Source organism: Pleuronectes platessa, chromosome 18, assembly GCF_947347685.1.
Source record: "Pleuronectes platessa chromosome 18, fPlePla1.1, whole genome shotgun sequence".
Classification (NCBI taxonomy): Eukaryota; Metazoa; Chordata; class Actinopteri; order Pleuronectiformes; family Pleuronectidae; genus Pleuronectes; species Pleuronectes platessa.
In genome coordinates this window covers 20,782,418-20,800,615 of record NC_070643.1, presented here as the reverse complement: position 1 = coordinate 20,800,615, position 18,198 = coordinate 20,782,418, and the positions used below count along the sequence as shown (strand labels likewise).

The window sequence follows — 18,198 nt, the reverse complement described above, 5'->3', positions numbered from 1 at the left end:
AGAGAAGAGTCTTCATTCGGCTCATTGACATAAAGTTAACTTCAGACCTGGAGAGTAAGTGGTGAATGTGTCTCCTCACCATCACTGCAGAAGAAGCAGTCTCTGCTGTCGATTCTCTTCGCGGTGTGATTCTGGTTGTACCCCTCGTCCACCAGCTCCTCTTTTATCTTGACGAGAAGCATAAAAAAAAAGAGTTGGATGAGTTGTGTATCATTTAGAATAGACAGGTTTGTGTGAAGTGATTATTCTAACTCTGAATCTAGATCAGAAACTCACAAAGTCCGTCTTTGGTTTCACTTCTTTTGGCGTCACATCCTTAATATGGTGCTTCTCAGATGACGAGCGGGTCTTTGCTTTAAAGATAAAGGTTCAAATAAATTAGGATCTATAGAACAGAAGGAGAGTTTCCAGCTGTTCTGTGTCTGTGTAACACATAAACAAGAGGGAAAGACAAGTTTGTAGTCTGAATTAATTGAATTACCTGACCGGGTGAGAAACTGCGCCTTGTACACCACCAAACATCTGTTGCTGCAGAAGAAGTCCAACCTGCCGTCCTGGTCTTTGTCCTCAACAGGCACGTGCACAGACATTTTGGGGGGCAGGTGCTCAAACCCCCCAGAAAAGGGCACCCATCGCCAAAATATTGATGAAATAAAAAATAATAATAATAAATAAATTAAAAACACAGTAGGATATTTTCAACTTATACTACTGTTTATTATCAATCAATCAATCAAATTATATTTGTATAGCCCATATTCACAAATTACAATTCATCTCATAGGGCTTTAACAGGGTGTGACATCCTCTGTCCTTAACCCTCAGCAAGAGTAAGGATAAACTACTAAAAACCCTTTTAACAGGGTAAAAATACGTAGAAACCTCAGAGAGAGCCACATGTGAGGGATCCCTCTCCCAGGACGGACAGAAGTGCAATAGATGCCACGTGCAGGAAAACATCATCAAGATTAAAGTCTTCAAGATTAAAGATTAAAGTCTCTAGCAGCATTCGATGAGGGTAAGCATCCCGAAGGACAACCCAACATGACATGCCAAGCAGTCCCGCTGCAATCACAGTCCATGGTCAGCAACCAGCAGGACCACAATCCACCATTATATACCCTCATTTGTTTTACTAGTTGATGGCCTGATCCAAGAGGCTTGTGTGCGCCGCGGAGCATGTCTGGGCGAAATTCTCACAAGAACTCAAATAAATGCCCGTCAGGTATCAAAACACATTTGAGGGGAATTGATGACGGATAGAGGAATTTGTATTCTTAAATATTGATGAATGAAAAAAAAATTGGGCTTCAGAAGAAGGGGCACTTTTCTCATCCAGGGCAAAAGGGCCAGTGCTTGAGCACCACTAGGGGTCTATCTGTGTACGTGCCTGATTCAAACTGAATAACATCTGAGACGTCACTGTAAGAAAACAACAAATATCCATTTGACCAAAACTTGAGGAAGTGAATTATGTTAATGATCTGGTCTGGAGGAACTAGACGTCTTCTTAGAACCTTCAGCACATTTGAGTCTGACAGGAAAGATTACAACAGTTTTCGAGCTGGTGTCAGACGAAGCTAAATTTATTTACAAATGTATCCTCACTGATTGTCCCACAGCAGGAAAATGCCTGAAGCTGAAGTTCTTTACTCTGATATTAAGTTCAAAAGAGCGGAGGGGAAAACAGACGGTGAGTTTTAAAGTACAATACTGAATACTGAGTGTACACATTGTTTTATATTATAATAATGATTATTAATTTTAGACGTTAAAACAGAGAGTTGTTCATTTGGAAATTGTTCATTTGTCTTTCACTCGGTGGACTTGATTTCCCTGTTTCTCTATTCAGTAAAACTGAAACATTCCAGAAGTCTCCAGGATTCGTCCCTTGTGTTTTTCTGTTTGACAGAAACATGAACACTTTTACCAGCAGAACATAAATGTACATATTTGTATATTTTTGTGTTGCAGTGGCCACACCCTCTACGGATGAACCCAATTATTGCGAAGTCAAGATCTCAAAAGCTCAGCGACCTGGTGAGTGATAAACTGCACGGAACTATTTTAACCATCGTGTCACAAGTTTTTCAAAGGAAAGGACAAAAAAGTCAATCCTTATTGATTTTCACTTCTTCTGATTGTTGATTGTTGATTCTCAAGACACCACTAATGAGCTTCAGACCTTTTCTATATTTGACTGACGATGTCAGTCCTAAACCTTGAGTTCAATCTCATAATAAAATGTGTTTTCTGCCTTTAAATGATTTTTTTAAAGATTGAAGCCACTTCTGTGAATAAATGCTCATCGTTGTTTATGTCTTGAGAAGATCTTCATTAATAAAGCATCATGCCTCAGTTTGTGAAAGTGGCTGAGGACTCGAGCTCAATCTGATCCAACTGGATTCAGGCTCATGCTTCTTCTGGTTTCTCACAAATATATTCATGAGGCGATTTGCAGGATCTATCGTACCAGGTCTTCAGGTCCATGGCTCCGTCTTCCTGGTAAAGAGGAAGTTCAATTCTGTTTAAAAGATTAAGAGAAGAAGTAAAAACTATCTGCGTGTGTTTCCTATACAAAGGTGTGAGGATAAGTCAGTTGTATGAAAAAAAATGAGGAAGTGACCGTTATGAAAGGTACGTGAAATATTTATAGTCAATTCCCCAAATCAAATTTTAGACTTCTACTTCCTGTCGGCTACACTCGCTCCTGGTTTTTACAAATTCATCTTTAATCTGTTTGGGTTGATTTCTGTTGGTCGTTGGTCGACTGTAAAAACAAAAGACATGAAAGTGGGACTTCATCTTTAAAGACTGTTATGAATATTAGACATTTATCTCCATCATCTTTCTCTTCTGCTGTTGAACAGGCTCCAAACAACCTGCAGCATCAAACAGGCGATCGGGGGTCACATCGGAGCGAGTGGCCCTGCTGGTCCTCAGTGTTCTCCTGGCAGCTGCAGTCACAGCTCTTGGTGTAACCCGTGAGTTTGATTCCTGGAAGAACATTTTGCAGAATAAGTCATAAAATCTATCCAAACACTTCTTCAAATAATCCTTTTGCTTTTAGATGTTTGTTTGTGTAGATGTAAAACCAACAAACGGAATTTAACAACATTTCAAGTTAATGATTCTCCTGCTCGTCATCATGAACTGACTCGTTTATCAAATGAAGTTTTAACCTTTACTGATGAGATTGTCTTTTTCTAATCAGTTTATGAAAATATTCAAACCAAGAAGCTTCAAGAGGAATGTGAGGCAAAACATCTCACAGGTAAACTTCTTCAATTTGTTTCTGAAGTTTTAAGGTTTAATCCGCAGCAAGGTCACTTTCTCTTAAAGTAGTTTCTTCACATTTTTGCTTCTTCTCTGTTCAGACGATTCTGATGAACGACATTTTGTTTAACAGGAATTCTCTTAACATTTGTCCCATTAGATGTTCAGTTAAATTAAAGCGTAATAGCAAGAGGGCTCCATTAACCTTTTGAAAAAGGGTTTGTCAACTGAGTGCAATGCATTCTGGGAAAGTTTAGGACAGGAAGGATCCACCCGTTGGAGCCTTTGTTTCTCTGGGTTAGACGGAGGCATTTGTCGGCCCCATTTGAAGGAGCCTCTGATATGAGACAGTGTAGTCACTGCCCCTGGATTAAGACTCAGCTATTGACTGTAACTGCAGTTGCAGAATAGCTGCCTTGCTCAAGGGCAGTGTACCAGCTCTCTCTCAAACTCAAATTTTCATCAGTCTTTCAAAACTCTTCACATTCAAAGTCACTGCAGCTTCCAGATCTAAAGTAACCAGTGATTTCCTTTGCTGTTATCTCTCCAAAGATGAAACATGTCCGAGGTGCGAGGACGGCTGGGAGCCACATGGAGGAAAGTGCTACTTCTTCTCCTCGGTTAAGTTAATCTGGAATGAGAGTAGAACACAATGCAAATCAATGAAAGGAGACCTGGTTGTAATAAACAGCAGAGAGGAGCAGGTATAAAACACTGCTGCAGGTTGATGTTCTCATATCTTATCACATCGTCACAGATAAATCACCTTCTCCTCTTCAGAGATTACTGGAGTCTAAAGTGAGGGGAAAAAAGGACAAACCTGAGTTCTGGATCGGACTGACAGACTCAAAGAGAGAGGGTGAATGGCTTTGGGTGGACGACACACAACTGGATCCAAGGTTTGTTATTGAGAAAAAACTTTTTGTCATCGACGTCAGTATGAAGGTTTTCATGGATCCGGTTCTGTGTTTCCCAGTTTGACGTTTTGGCGTGAGGGCGAGCCAGACAACTGGAATGGGGATAATCCTGATGGAGAGAACTGTGTGACGATGTGGGAGAAAGACGGATTCATGGAACTGAAGACCTGGTTCGATCAATCCTGCAAATCCTCTCATGAATATATTTGTGAGAAATCAGAAAAAGCATGAGCCTGAATCCAGTTGGATCAGATTGAGCTCGAGTCCTCAGCCACTTTCACAATCTGAGGCATGAAGCTTTATTAATGAAGATCCTCTACAGACATAAACAACTTTGAATAATATCTAGAGTCTCATATGTTCTTCAGTTTCCTTCTTATTTTAAAGTGACGTCTACTCCTCCCTCATATAAAATCTATGAATATTAAATATTATATATAAAATCTCCTTCTTTCCTGTTGAGTCTATTTATTATTTATGAGTGTTTTTCTGAGAAACTAGAGATTGAGACCATCTTCTCTCTACTGACATGGAGTCAGTTCTTATTTACACTCAATAGTTTTATCTTAAAACATGAATGAAGAAATATGGTTCCTCTGCGGGTGAGGCAGAGATCCAAGTCTTTCTCTATCCGGAGAGATGGGAAGGAAAATCAAACATAACTTTTCAAAACTTTCTTTTTTATTCCAAATGAAATGACGCAGATCTCAGGTCAGAACTGAAAGTGTTGACATTCAACCGACTGAAAGGAAACAAACAATAAAACATGAATGTGCAGCGACTGGAGAGAAGTTAACTGCGTCAGAACCGGAAGTCTTGATGAAGATGTCTCTTCTTCACAGTTTCTATCAGAAAGAATGTCTTTAACAACTAGAACAAGAACATGTGGACGTGGTGTCGTCTGTTGTCCGTTGGTCCGAAGCTCTGCGACCTTCTGTCCTGCAGCTCTCGGACTGGGAGGAGTCGAGTGAGCATGGCCTCCATGGTGTCGCCATCCAGTGGGGAAGAGGACGTAACCTGACGGGGGGAACAAACAGGATCTCTGAGCAGATCCGAGTTGATCTGAGACAGAAAATAAAAGATAAAGACCTGGACTCGGACTCACCAGCGGCTGAGTCCCGTCAACTGAGGCGCGCGTTGATTGGACAAAACTCACTGGACGCTTCATTGTGTAACATCTGAACAAGGAGTCATTCCGGAATGTTAAATATGTAAAAAGGTTTATAGGTTTTGTACGTAAGCGTAAACTTAGTCCTGAAATTGTTTATTCTATAAGAAAATTTGTTTTGTTTCATTTTTTATAAATGAAAAAGATCATATCCTTTTTATTTGAGTGAATATCTGAAAATAATCTTGTGAATTATGAAAAACAGTCGAATTATTTATGAATTTATTCATGAATAATAAAATAAGGGAAGATTTATTTTTCTCCAGTGAATTTAATAATTTTCCACAGTTTTCATTGTTTATTTTGTTGAGCATAATCTTCCTAAATTAATTATCTTTGTGGACAAACTCTATATAACCCAAAGGGAACACTACAGAGTAATGTATATAATTGTATTGAAAAATACTGCGAAATTTGTAATTATTCGAAATAAACAACTTCTTCACTTCCTTTGTGAAACATTCAAACTGAATAACATCACTCACGTCTGAGACGTCACTGTTAGAAAACAACAAATATCCGTTTGACCAAAACTTGAGGAAGTGAAATATCTTCAAGATCTGGTCTGGAGGAACTACACGTCATCTTAGAGCCTTCAGCACATTTGAGTCTGACAGTTTTCGAGCTGGTGTCTGAGAAAACTAAATTTATTTCCAAATTTATCCTCACTGATGGTCCCACAGCAAGAAAATGGCTGAAGCTGAAGTTCTTTATAATATTAAGTCCACAAGAGCGAGGGGAAACACAGATGGTGAGTTTTAAAGTATAATACTGAATTCCGAGTGTGCACATTGTTTTATATTATTACTATTAATATTATTATTATTCATTTGAGATGTTAAAACAGTGAGTTGTTCATTTGGAAATTGTTCATTTTCATCAGTCTTTAAATCGGTGCACTTGACTTCCCTGTTTCTCTATTCAGTAAAACTGAATTGTCCAGAAGTCTCCAGGATTCGTCCCTTGTGTTTTTCTGTTTGACAAAAACATGAACACTTTTACCAGCAGAACATAAATGTACATATATGTATATTTTTGTGTTGCAGTGGCCACACCCTCTACAGATGAACCCACTTATTGTAACATCAATTACTCAGAAACTCAGCGACCTGGTGAGTGATAAACTGCACGGAACTATTTTAACAATCGTATCACAAGTTTTCAAAGGAAATTACCCAAAAAAATATTCCGCCGGTTTTTGATTGTTGATTCTGAAGACACCACTAATGACCTTAAGACCTTTTCAGTATTTTCTGACTTTGTATCATAGGAAAAATAATGAGCAGATCAAATGATAATGGACATAAGTTAGTTGCAGCCATATTGTTGTGTATACTGAAGTAAAAATAACATTCCTGTCCTAAACCTTGAGTTCAATCACATAATACAATGTGTTTTCTACTTTTAATTGATTTTACCCTCATGTAAATTACATCAGTTTGAAGCCACTTCTTGATTAAAATGTTATTTCAATTCTATTTAAAAGATTAAGAGAAAGTGTAAAAAACGATCTGCGTGCGTTTCCTGTACAAAGATGAGAGGATAGGTCAGTGGTGTGAAAAAAAAAAAAAATGAGGAAGTGACAGAGAAATATTTATCGTCATCTCCAAAGAAACAGTCGAGCCTTCTACTTCCTGTCGGCTACACTCGCTCCTGGTTTATAAAAGTTTATCTTTAATCTGTTAGGGTTGATTTCTGTTGGTCGTTGGTCGACTGTAAAAACAAAAGACGTGAAAGTGGGACTTCATCTTTAAAGACTGTTATGAATATTAGACATTTATCTCCATTGTCTTTCTCTTCTGCTGTTGAACAGGCTCCAAACAACCTGCAGCATCAAACAGGCGATCGGGGGTCACATCGGAGCGAGTGGCCCTGCTGGTCCTCAGTGTTCTCCTGGCAGCTGCAGTCACAGCTCTTGGTGTAACCCGTGAGTTTGATTCCTAGAAGTACATTTTGCAGAATAAGTCATCAAATTTGTCCAAACACTTCTTCAAACTAAAACTTTTGCTTTTACATGTTTGTTTGTGTAGATGTAAAACCAACAAATGGAATTTAAGAACATTTCAAGTTAATGATTCTCCTGCTCGTCATCAAGAACTGACTCGTTTATCAAATGAAGGTTTAACCTTTATTGATGAGATTGTCTTTTTCTAATCAGTTCATGAAAATACTCAAACCAAGAAGAGTCTCCAAAAGAGTCAAGATGAGGCAAAAAATCTCACAGGTAAACTTCTTCATTTTGTTTCTGAAGGTTTTAAGGTTTCATCCGCAGCAAGGTCACTTTCTCTTAAAGTAGTTTCTTCACATTTCTCTGGGTTAGACGGAGGCATTTGTCGGCCCCATTTGAAGGAGCCTCTGATATGAGACAGCGTAGTCACTGCCCCTGGATTAAGACTCAGCTATTGACTGTAACTACAGTTGCAGAATAGCTGCCTTGCTCAAAGGCAGTGTACCACCACCCTCTCAAACTCAAATTTCCAAATTCAAAATCACTGCAGCTTCCAGATCTAAAGTAACCAGTGATTTCCTTTGCTGTTATCTCTCCAAAGATGAAACATGTCCGAGGTGCGAGGACGGCTGGGAGCCACATGGAGGAAAGTTGTACTTCTTCTCCTCCTTTACTTTAAGCTGGAATGAGAGTAGAAGACAATGCAAATCAATGAGAGGAGACCTGGTTGTGATAAACAGCAGAGAGGAGCAGGTATAAAACACTGCTGCAGGTCGATGTTCTCATATCTTATCACATCGTCACAGATAAATCACCTTCTCCTCTTCAGGAATTCCTGCAGACTAGAGTGATGGAAAAAATGGACAAACCTGAGGACAAGTTCTGGATCGGACTGACAGACTCACAGAAAGAGGGTGAATGGCTTTGGGTGGACGACACACGACTGGATCCAAGGTTTGTTATCGAGAAAACAATTTTTGTCGTCAACATTAGTATGAAGGTTTTGATGGATCTGGTTCTGTGTTTCCCAGTTTAACATTTTGGCGTGAGGGCGAGCCAAACAACTGGACAGGGGATAATCCTGATGGACAGGATTGTGGGAGGATGGGGGAGAAAAACGGAGCCAAGGACCTGAAGACCTGGATGGACAGATCCTGTAGAGTGTCTAAAAAAAGTATTTGTGAGAAACCAGAAAAAGCATGAGCCTGAATCCAGTTGGATCAGATTGAGCTCGAGTCCTCAGCCACTTTCACAAACTGAGGCATGAAGCTTTATTAATGAAGATCTTCTCCAGAAATAAACAACTTTGAATAATATCTAGAGTCTCATATGTTCTTCAGTTTCCTTGTTATTTTAAAGTGATGTCTACTCCTCCCTCATATAAAATCTATGAATATTAAATATAATATATAATATCTCCTTCTTTCCTGTTTAGTCTATTCTGAGTGTTTGTGTGAGAAACTACAGATTGAGAACATCTCAACCTCCTTGGGAAAAATGTTAACTGACATTTATTAATGTGGTGAGAAGTTATTTTGAGTCATTTTCTCATATACTTCTATAGAAACAACCAGTGGAGTCTCCCTCTGCTGGTCGGTTGAGAGAATACAAGTTTCAAGCTTCTCTCTACTGACCTGGAGTCAGTTCTTATTTACACTCAATAGTTTTTTTTATCTTAAAATATGAATAAAGACATATAGTTTCGGTGCGGGTGAGGCAGAGATCCAAGTCTTTCTCTATCCTGACAGTGGAATGAAAATCAAACATAACTTTTCAGAATTTTCTTCTTTATTCCAAATAAAATGACGCAGATCTCAGGTCACAACTGAAAGTGTTGACATTCAACCAAAGACTGTATATATAAATGGACGTGACATCACCCGTTGGTTTCTGCAGAGTGAAAATGAGACTAGTAGGAGGCGTTCACCCAGCGCCATCTTGCCGGTGCTGACTCCTCCTAGTTCCTGGCTAACCAATAAATGGGCAAGGAGCAGGAGCGCGAGTGAAGATGGACAACTGAGCGACGCCCACAGAGCTCAATGTGTCCTGGTTAGCTCAGGCTAAGGAGCTAGGCTACCCGCCGCTGCTAACCGGCTAGCGCTGCGCTGTTGCTGGTTCCGGATTGTCGTGATCTTTACCATGAACTAGAGGTAAGTAACCTTGAAACTACACAACAACAAAACCTATTGCTTTATCTATCATCATATGCTTACATGACTCAGGTGGTTTTTAACATGTAATTGTTATAAAAGTTACCGTTTATTTAACACGTCTAATGAACAGATTGAAGCAAGTTAACTACAGAGATGAGTGTTTGTTTGTGACTTGATTTTTATTTAAAAAGTTAATTAATCAATACGCTACATGTGTAAGTTGCATGTGATAGTAACTTTATGTTTCACAAATGTTGGTATAACCACCATTACTATTGCCACCAAGTTTATTTAGCTGGTTATGGAATTTTAGAGTCTATTACACAGTTTAGATATGATAATAATCTCCACAGACCCGTGTTGTAAACAGTTCTCATATTAATTATATAATTATGTTTTCACACTGAGGGAAGTGGAGAGACTTGATGTGGACTGTTATCAACAGGAATGTGGAAGATTATCACCTTGAATATTACAGATGAGGTAGAAAGACATTTTATTTATTTTTAAAATGTTTTATTTCTTTCAGTACTTTTATCCAAAGCGACTTACAATTTGTGCATTTAACCATGAGGGTAGAAACCCAGAGCATCGGTTCTGTCTGAAATCTGTGGTGCTTCCACCTGCTGAACACAGAATAAACTGTAAGAACCAGTTTTTGCTGGAACATACACAACACAAAACATTCTTTAATAGTGAGTTTCTTCTTTTCATTAGATGAAGCACTGCAGCACCTGATGTCCTCAGCAGCAACATGGTGGAGATCTGATTTACAGGCTGGTCAACATGAGGACGACCTGCTTCATCTGCACAACACTTCATGTTTTCCTCCCTTAAATAAAGATGGCCGGGAACTGTTTAGAGTTGGCAGTCATTGCTAAGAGTCGTGGATAACAGAGTTAATTTCTTTATTCATTATGGTTGGTTAAAAAAATGAACACTGTTTGTCTTTTACTTTCTGATTTGATAGACTTTAGATAAGAACCCAATGATTTATTTTTCTTATTTCCAATAAGAGACAGAACACGGTCAGCGTCCCTAATAAAATGACAGGAAACATAAAAGTATGGCATTATTGTAGAGGAAGTGTTACTTATGAACAAACTTTGTATTCTTATTTTCTGTGGATATTCAACTATGTATTTAAATATGCTTTCAGATTAAACGGTGCACTACCAAGACAATGAATGTACAGTATGGAGTTCTTCCACGTTAAAGGTATCAAATATATAATTTAATATATTATGTATTATGTGCAATACTTTGCTTTGATTGTTTGTAAGTAATGAAAACAGATCTGTACGTGGAGTCAGTGTTGAAGTGATGACTCAGTGTTCAGTCTGGTTGGATTCCAGTTGTGTCTCATGTTGGACAACCTAGAGCACATGTGTCAATCTCAAGGCCCGCGGGCCAAATGTGGCCCGCCACCTTGTTTTATGTGGCCCGCGAGAGCTGGTGCATTATTGTCTGAAAATAAGTTCACTGTATGCTGCTTAAAGGCGCACGTTGACCGTAAACTACATCTCCCACAATGCATTTCGACGCGCCCGTCAAGGAAACGCCCTGCAGTAACCCCGCTATGCGTTCAATACACCGGTGGAAAGGAGAAAGTTAACAAAACCCCAACATGTCCAAGAAGAGAAAGATTGATGCACAAGGAAGGCTGTTTCACGAACGATGGGAAAACGAATACCTGTTTGTACTTCAAGGTGAAAAACCGGTATGTCTTGTATGTTATGAGGCGGTGTCGGTCGTAAAAGAATATAATCTACGTCGGCATTTTGACACCAAACACGGAGCTAAGTATGCTAAATTCAGCCTCCAAGAAAAACAAGGAATAGCAGCAGAATTAAAAGGCAGACTGCAGTCGCAGCAGGATGTGTTCAGAAAAGCTACGGGCAAAAACGATGCAGCAGTGAAAGCCAGCTTTATCGTGGCCGAAGAAATCGCCCGAGCTTCAAAGTCTTTTTCAGAGGGTGCATTTTTGAAGCAGTGCATGCTGAAGGTGTGTGAGCAGGTGTGCCCCGACCAGATACAGACTTTTAAAAATGTCAGTTTGTCAAGAAACACCATCGTGGACCGAGTTAAGGAACTGGCAGGAAATCTCTCAACACAGCTGACTGAAGAGACACGGAGCTGTCTAGCTTTTTCATTAGCTGTGGATGAAAGCACAGACAACGTGGATACAGCGCAGTTATCCATTTTTATTAGAGGAGTGAAGCCGGACCTCTCTGTCCTCGAAGAGCTGTTGGATGTAGCCGCCATGCATGGGACCACAACGGGTCGGGACATTTTTGAGGCAGTGGAGAAGTCCGTAAGTAAGCATAAATTGCCGTGGGAAAAGTTGGTGGGACTAACTACAGATGGAGCACCTGCGATGCGTGGAGGAAAATCAGGCTTGGTTGGACGAGTGAAGGAGAAATTGCAAGAAAGTAACTGTCACACGCCCCTGATAACCTATCACTGCATTATCCATCAAGAAGCTCTGTGTGGAAAGGTTCTGGAGCTGGATAATATAATGACCACGGTCATGAAAACAGTGAACTTTATTCGAGCGCGCGGCCTGAATCACCGGCAGTTCCAGCTGCTCTTGCAGGAGATGGGCTCGGAGCACGGAGATGTGCCGTACCACACAGAAGTAAGGTGGCTGAGCAGGAGCAAAGTCCTCAAACGATTTTTTGAGCTGAGGGAAGAAATTGGTTTTTTCATGCAGAGCAAAGGAAAACCGTTGCCTGAACTATCAGATCCAAACTGGCTGTGTGACTTTGCTATGTTGTGCGACATAACCGTGCATCTCGCTCATCTGAATGAGAAACTCCAGGGACGTAAACAAGTCATCACACAGATGTCCGACATGATCACAGCTTTCCAGCGAAAACTCGATCTATGGAAGTGTCAGGTGGAACAGGACAATCTCGCCCACTTTCCTGTTTGTCAAAGCATCTCAGCCTCCATTCCCGGTGCTTTTTCATGTTCTCGGTTGGCTACCAAACTGAACCGGTTAATGTGTGAGTTTGATCTGCGCTTCTCTGACTTTAAAGCACAGCAATCTGGTTTTGACATTTTTACAAATCCTTTCACCACCGACGTCTGTAGTGCACCCCATCACCTTCAGATGGAGTTAATTGAGCTTCAAAGTGACAGTGGCCTGAGAGCAAAGTTCCAGGATTCTGCAATCGAGGACTTTTACCGTCTCCTGCCCCCTGGTTTGATGCCACAGCTCCGACTTCATGCTGCTCGTGTTCTGTCCATGTTTGGGAGCACCTATCTGTGCGAACAGATGTTTTCAATAATGAATGTAAACAAGACCAAGCACAGATCACGCATCACCGATGACAACCTGCACGCTGTTTTGCGGATTGCCTCAGCACAAGACCTAAAACCAGACATTGACACCCTGACCAACGGAAAAACGGTGCCAGACATCCGGCCAGAAAAAATAGGTAAGCATTTTCAAAAATCCTTTTTTTCCTTTTCCTTTTATTTAATAAATGCGTTGTATTTACTAAGAACAGTAGAATATGTGTACAAATTAATGATTGTGCTTGCATTTTCTTTTTGTGTCTTTTATTTCCAGAACATGATGATCAAGATGAATGAGGATGTGTGAGATGGCGTCTCAGGATGAGGAGGGATCTACTTGTGTGTTCAAGGACAGGCAGCATTTTGTTTTGAAAAATGCTGCTTCTTTCATATGTTGGTTGTGCCATAGTCCTACCCCCCTTTGACTTGAATACATAATAAATACAGAAACAGTTATCTAACAATATAATAAGTTGTAGTTTCATTTATTTTAAATTCCATTGCATTTTGTTTTCATACTGTTAATGTGGCCGTTCGAGGCGAACCATTATGCTGATGTGGCCCTTGGTGAAAATGAGTTTGACACCCCTGGTCTAAACTGTCTGTGTCAGATAAACATGACAAAGCAAACACAAGAGGAGGTAATGAGATGTGATCTTCTTCATCACCGTTGTATCTTCACAGTCGTGTTGGTTCCTGGCTGAGCTTCAGTCGTACATATGGAACGTGGAAGCGCAGGGAAGTGGTCCGGGTGTGGTCCAGGCTGCAGCAGGTGAGCTGGGTGAAGGACAGCTGGCGGTGCTGCTCCATCGTGGTGAAGCCAAAGTCCTCGCAGCAGAAGAAGAGCAGGGTGTTGGGACAATGGGGGAGTACGCCCCCAGCTGGACGTAACCTGCCGGGGGGAAAAAACAGGATCACTGAGCAGGTCCGAGTTGATCCGTGACAGAAAATAAAAGATAAAGACCTGGACGTGGACTCACCAGCGGCTGTGACCGAGGGTCTGTGACGTTGGAGGATCTTGGTGAACTCGGTGGTGAACTGGCTGTAGATCACGTCACTGAATCTGATCTCTATGCGAACGTTCTCCAACAGAACCCGCAGACAGATCCTTGTGCTTGTCGGCTATCGCCTCCTTCAGCTGCGCGCTGGGAGCCATGTCTGCAGCGGAGGAGGAACTTTCACCGGGTCAGTGAAGAATCGAGAAGCCGGAGACAGCGCAGCAGAGTCGGTCAGAAGAGACGGAGCCTCCGCCCCCTGTCCGCTACCACCGGTTAAACCCCTCCCTCCGTATGGACGATGTGGCGTCTGATTGGCTGTCCCGATGTTCTGTCAACTGAGACACTCGTCATTTTGTGAAATCCGAACAAAGAGTCATTCCGAAATGTTTAATACATAAAAACGTTTCTTGGTTTTCTACTTCAGCGTAAACTTAATTCTGAAATTGTTTATTTTATAAGAATGTTTTTTTTGTTTTAATTAATTATAAATGATAAAGATTACTTAATTTCTTATTTTAGGAAAAAAAACTAGACAAACAATTGAGATGAAATCTGGAAATAATCAGGTGAATTAAGAAGAACAGTAGAATTATTAATGAATTTATAAATGAATTATGAAAAAGAGAGCAGATTTATTTTTCTCCAGTGAATTTAATATGTTTCCATAGTTTTCATTGTTTATATTGTTGAGCATAATCTGCTTAAATTAATTCTCTTTGTGGACAAACTCTATGTAACCCAAAGGGAACACTTCAGAGTAATGTATATAATTGTATTAAAAAGTACTGGGAAATTTTTAATTAATCGAAATAAAACAACTTCTTCACTTCCTTTGTGAAACATTCAAACTGAATAACATCACTCACGTCTGAGACGTCACTGTGAGAAAACAGCAAATATCCGTTTTGAACAAAGCTTGAGGAAGTGAATTATGTTAATGATCTGGTCTGGAGGAACTACACATCATCTTAGAGCCTTCAGCACATTTGAGTCTGACAGTTTTCAAGCTGGTGTCTGACAAAACTAAATTTATTTCCAAATTTATCATCACTGATGGTCCAACAGCAGGAAAATGGCTGAAGCTGAAGTTCTTCATAATATTAAGTTCACAAGAGCGAGGGGAAACACAGATGGTGAGTTTTAAAGTATAATACTGAATTCTGAGTGTACACATTGTTTTATATTATTATTAATTTGAGATGTTAAACAGTGAGTTGTTCATTTGGAAATTGTTAATTTTCATCAGTCTTTGACTCGGTGGACTTGATTTCCCTGTTTTTACATTTTGTAAAAATTAAACATTCCAGAAGTCTCAAGGATTCGTCACATGAACACTTTTACCAGCAGAACATAAATGTACATATATGTATATTTTTGTGTTGCAGTGGCCACACCCTCTACGGATGAACACATTTATTCCAACATCAGTTACTCAGAAACTCAGCGACCTGGTGGGTGATAAACTGCACGGAACTATTTTAACAATCGTGTCACAAGTTTTTAAAGGAAATGACCCAAAAAAATATTCTCCCGATTTTTTATTGTTGATTCTGAAGACACCACAAATGACCTTAAGACCTTTTCAATATTTTCTGACTTTGTATTATATGAAAAATAATGAGCAGATCAAATGATAATGGACATAAGTTAGTTGCAGCCATATTGTTGTGTATACTAAAGTAAAAATAACTTTCCTGTTCTAAACCTTGAGTTCAATCACATAATACAATGTTTTTTCTGCCTTTAAATGATTTTGACCCTCATGTACATTGGATCAGTTTGAAGCCACTTCTGTAAATGAATGTTCATCGATAGTTTGAGTAAAAAGGAAGTTCAATTCTAGTTGAAGGATTAAGAGAAGGTAAAAAAAACTGTCTGCGTGTGTTTCCTCTACAAAAGCGTGAGAATAAGTCACAGGTGTGAATAAAAAAAAACTAAAATGAGGAAGTGACAGAGAAATATTTATAGTCATCTCCAAAGAAGCAGTCGAGCCTTCTACTTCCTGTCGACTACACTCGCTCCTGGTTTTTAAAAATTCATCTTTAATCTGTTAGGGTTGATTTCTGTTGGTCGTTGGTCGACTGTAAAAACCAAAGACATGAAAGTGGGACTTAATCTTTAAAGACTGTTATGAATATTAGACATTTATCTCCATCATCTTTCTCTTCTGCTGTTGAACAGGCTCCAAACAACCTGCAGCATCAAACAGGCGATCGGGGGTCACATCGGAGCGAGTGGCCCTGCTGGTCCTCAGTGTTCTCCTGGCAGCTGCAGTCACAGCTCTTGGTGTAACCCGTGAGTTTGATTCCTAGAAGTACATTTTGCAGAATAAGTCATAAAATCTGTCCAAACACTTCTTCAAACTAAAACTTTTACTTTTAGATGTTTCTTTGTGTTGATGTAAAACCAACAAATGGAATTTAACAACATTTCAAGTTAATGATTCTCCTGCTCGTCATCAAGAACTGACTCGTTTATCAATTGAAGGTTTAACCTTTACTGATGAGATTGTCTTTTTCTAATCAGTTTATGAAAATACTCAAACCAAGAAGAGTCTCCAAAAGCTTGAAGATGTAGCTAAACATATCTCAGGTAAACTTCTTCATTTTGTTTCTAAAGTTTTTAAGGTTTCATCCGCAGCAAGGTCACTTTCTCTTAAAGTAGTTTCTTCACATTTCTGCTTCTTCTCTGTTCAGACGATTCTGATGAACGACTGATGAAATTTACATTTTGTTTAACAGGAATACTCAGTGGGACAGAACCGTGCAAAGTGGAGCAGCCATGTAAACCTCCTTTAGTCAGAAGTAAGTCACACATTAGCTTCTCCTGATGATGATTAAAGAAACAGTGAAGGACTGATGGATACATTCACTTCAGCTGTGTCTCAGTTCAGCGGCTGCATCCTTCAGAGGACGCGGTCGACCCGACCCACGAAGGAGACGTCCTGGTGGGTTGGGAACAGAAACCAGACGTTCTCGTCTACAAAGGATTTCCATGGTCCTGTCTGTCCTTACTGCTGTTACCCAGCTGTTCCCTGGTTTATTTTAACATTTGTCCCATTAGATGTTCAGTTAAATTTAAGCGTGATAACGAGAAGCATCAGACGTCTAAACGCTTCTCTGGGTTAGACGGAGGCATTTGTCGGCCCCATTTGAAGGAGCCTCTGATATGAGACAGCGTAGTCACTGCCCCTGAATTAAGACTCAGCTATTGACTGTAACTGCAGTTGTAGAATAGCTGCCTTGCTCAAGGGCAGTGTACCAGCACTCTCTCAAACTCAAATTTTCATCAGTCTTTCAAAACTCTTTGCATTCAAAGTCACTGCAGCTTCCAGATCTAAAGTAACCAGTGATGTCCTTTGCTGTTATCTCTCCAAAGATGAAACATGTCCGAGGTGCGAGGACGGCTGGGAGCCACATGGAGGAAAGTGCTACTTCTTCTCCTCGGTTAAGTTAACCTGGAATGAGAGTAGAACACAATGCAAATCAATGAGAGGAGACCTGGTTGTGATAAACAGCAGAGAGGAGCAGGTATAAAACACTGCTGCAGGTCGATGTTCTCATATCCTATCACATCGTCACAGATAAATCACCTTCTCCTCTTCAGAGATTACTGGAGTCTAAAGTGAGGGAAAAAATGGACAACTTTGAGGACATGTTCTGGATCGGACTGACAGACTCAGAGAACGAGGGTGAATGGCTTTGGGTGGACGACACACGACTGGATCCAAGGTTTGTTATTGAGAAAACACTTTTTGTGATCGACGTCAGTATGAAGGTTTTCATGGATCCGGTTCTGTGTTTCCCAGTTTGACGTTTTGGCGTGAGGGCGAGCCAAACAACTGGAATGTGGAGAATCCTGATGGACAGGATTGTGTGAGGATGGGGGAAAAGGACGGACCCAAAAACCTGAAGACCTGGTTCGATAGATCCTGCGAATCGCCTCAAAAAAGTATTTGTGAGAAACCAGAAAAACCATGAGCCTGAATCCAGTTGGATCAGATTGAGCTCGAGTCCTCAGCCACTTTCACAAACTGAGGCATGAAGCTTTATTAATGAAGATCTTCTCCAGACATAAACAACTTTGAATAATATCTAGAGTCTCATATGTTCTTCAGTTTCCTTCTTATTTTAAAGTGACGTCTACTCCTCCCTCATATCAAATCTATGAATATTAAAGATTATATATAATATCTCCTTCTTTCCTGTTGAGTCTATTCTGAGTGTTTGTGTGAGAAACTAGAGATTGAGAACATCTCAACCTCCTCGGGAAAAATGTTTACTGACATTTATTAATGTGGTGAGAAGTTATTTTGAATCATTTTCTCATAGACTTCTTTAGAAACAACCAGTGGAGTCGCCCTCTGCTGGTCGGTTGAGAGAATACAAGTTTCAGGCACTTCTGCATTAGCTTCTCTTTCCAGACCTGGAGTCAG

General features: G+C 40.1%; 4 protein-coding genes across 4 annotated transcripts; all 4 read left to right on the top strand.

Moving 5' to 3' along the window:
• Positions 1 to 1,479: 1,479 nt before the first annotated feature.
• Positions 1,480 to 4,634, top strand: LOC128461399 (hepatic lectin). Its single transcript, XM_053446323.1, has 7 exons — positions 1,480 to 1,693; positions 1,975 to 2,040; positions 2,871 to 2,984; positions 3,215 to 3,274; positions 3,829 to 3,980; positions 4,057 to 4,175; positions 4,253 to 4,634. The coding sequence occupies exons 1-7, from the start codon at positions 1,630 to 1,632 to the stop codon at positions 4,422 to 4,424; spliced, it is 747 nt and encodes a 248-aa protein (XP_053302298.1). The 5' UTR covers positions 1,480 to 1,629; the 3' UTR covers positions 4,425 to 4,634.
• A 1,241-nt stretch (positions 4,635 to 5,875) lies between these two features.
• On the top strand, positions 5,876 to 8,724 carry LOC128461396 (CD209 antigen-like protein C). Its single transcript, XM_053446317.1, has 7 exons — positions 5,876 to 6,112; positions 6,408 to 6,473; positions 7,175 to 7,288; positions 7,520 to 7,585; positions 7,911 to 8,062; positions 8,139 to 8,263; positions 8,341 to 8,724. The coding sequence occupies exons 1-7, from the start codon at positions 6,052 to 6,054 to the stop codon at positions 8,510 to 8,512; spliced, it is 756 nt and encodes a 251-aa protein (XP_053302292.1). The 5' UTR covers positions 5,876 to 6,051; the 3' UTR covers positions 8,513 to 8,724.
• Positions 8,725 to 11,002: 2,278 nt separating this feature from the next.
• Positions 11,003 to 13,355, top strand: LOC128461364 (general transcription factor II-I repeat domain-containing protein 2-like). Its single transcript, XM_053446254.1, has 2 exons — positions 11,003 to 12,905; positions 13,040 to 13,355. The coding sequence occupies exons 1-2, from the start codon at positions 11,090 to 11,092 to the stop codon at positions 13,060 to 13,062; spliced, it is 1,839 nt and encodes a 612-aa protein (XP_053302229.1). The 5' UTR covers positions 11,003 to 11,089; the 3' UTR covers positions 13,063 to 13,355.
• A 1,357-nt stretch (positions 13,356 to 14,712) lies between these two features.
• LOC128461418 (C-type lectin domain family 6 member A) lies at positions 14,713 to 17,955 on the top strand. Its single transcript, XM_053446343.1, has 8 exons — positions 14,713 to 14,896; positions 15,149 to 15,214; positions 15,945 to 16,058; positions 16,290 to 16,355; positions 16,505 to 16,567; positions 17,142 to 17,293; positions 17,370 to 17,494; positions 17,572 to 17,955. Exons 1-8 carry the CDS (start codon positions 14,836 to 14,838, stop codon positions 17,741 to 17,743), a joined length of 819 nt encoding a protein of 272 aa, XP_053302318.1. The 5' UTR covers positions 14,713 to 14,835; the 3' UTR covers positions 17,744 to 17,955.
• Positions 17,956 to 18,198: the final 243 nt, after the last annotated feature.

Coding starts and splice junctions, on each gene's coding strand:
- LOC128461399 (XM_053446323.1), top strand. CDS start 1,630: ATGCCTGAAGCTGAAGTTCTTTACTCTGATATTAAGTTCAAAAGAGCG. Junction 2,041..2,870: donor CTCAAAAGCTCAGCGACCTG/GTGAGTGATAAA, acceptor GCTGTTGAACAG/GCTCCAAACAACCTGCAGCA. Junction 3,981..4,056: donor TAAACAGCAGAGAGGAGCAG/GTATAAAACACT, acceptor TCTCCTCTTCAG/AGATTACTGGAGTCTAAAGT.
- LOC128461396 (XM_053446317.1), top strand. CDS start 6,052: ATGGCTGAAGCTGAAGTTCTTTATAATATTAAGTCCACAAGAGCGAGG. Junction 7,289..7,519: donor CACAGCTCTTGGTGTAACCC/GTGAGTTTGATT, acceptor TTTTCTAATCAG/TTCATGAAAATACTCAAACC. Junction 7,586..7,910: donor TGAGGCAAAAAATCTCACAG/GTAAACTTCTTC, acceptor ATCTCTCCAAAG/ATGAAACATGTCCGAGGTGC.
- LOC128461364 (XM_053446254.1), top strand. CDS start 11,090: ATGTCCAAGAAGAGAAAGATTGATGCACAAGGAAGGCTGTTTCACGAA. Junction 12,906..13,039: donor CATCCGGCCAGAAAAAATAG/GTAAGCATTTTC, acceptor TTTTATTTCCAG/AACATGATGATCAAGATGAA.
- LOC128461418 (XM_053446343.1), top strand. CDS start 14,836: ATGGCTGAAGCTGAAGTTCTTCATAATATTAAGTTCACAAGAGCGAGG. Junction 14,897..15,148: donor AGCGAGGGGAAACACAGATG/GTGAGTTTTAAA, acceptor TTTGTGTTGCAG/TGGCCACACCCTCTACGGAT. Junction 16,059..16,289: donor CACAGCTCTTGGTGTAACCC/GTGAGTTTGATT, acceptor TTTTCTAATCAG/TTTATGAAAATACTCAAACC.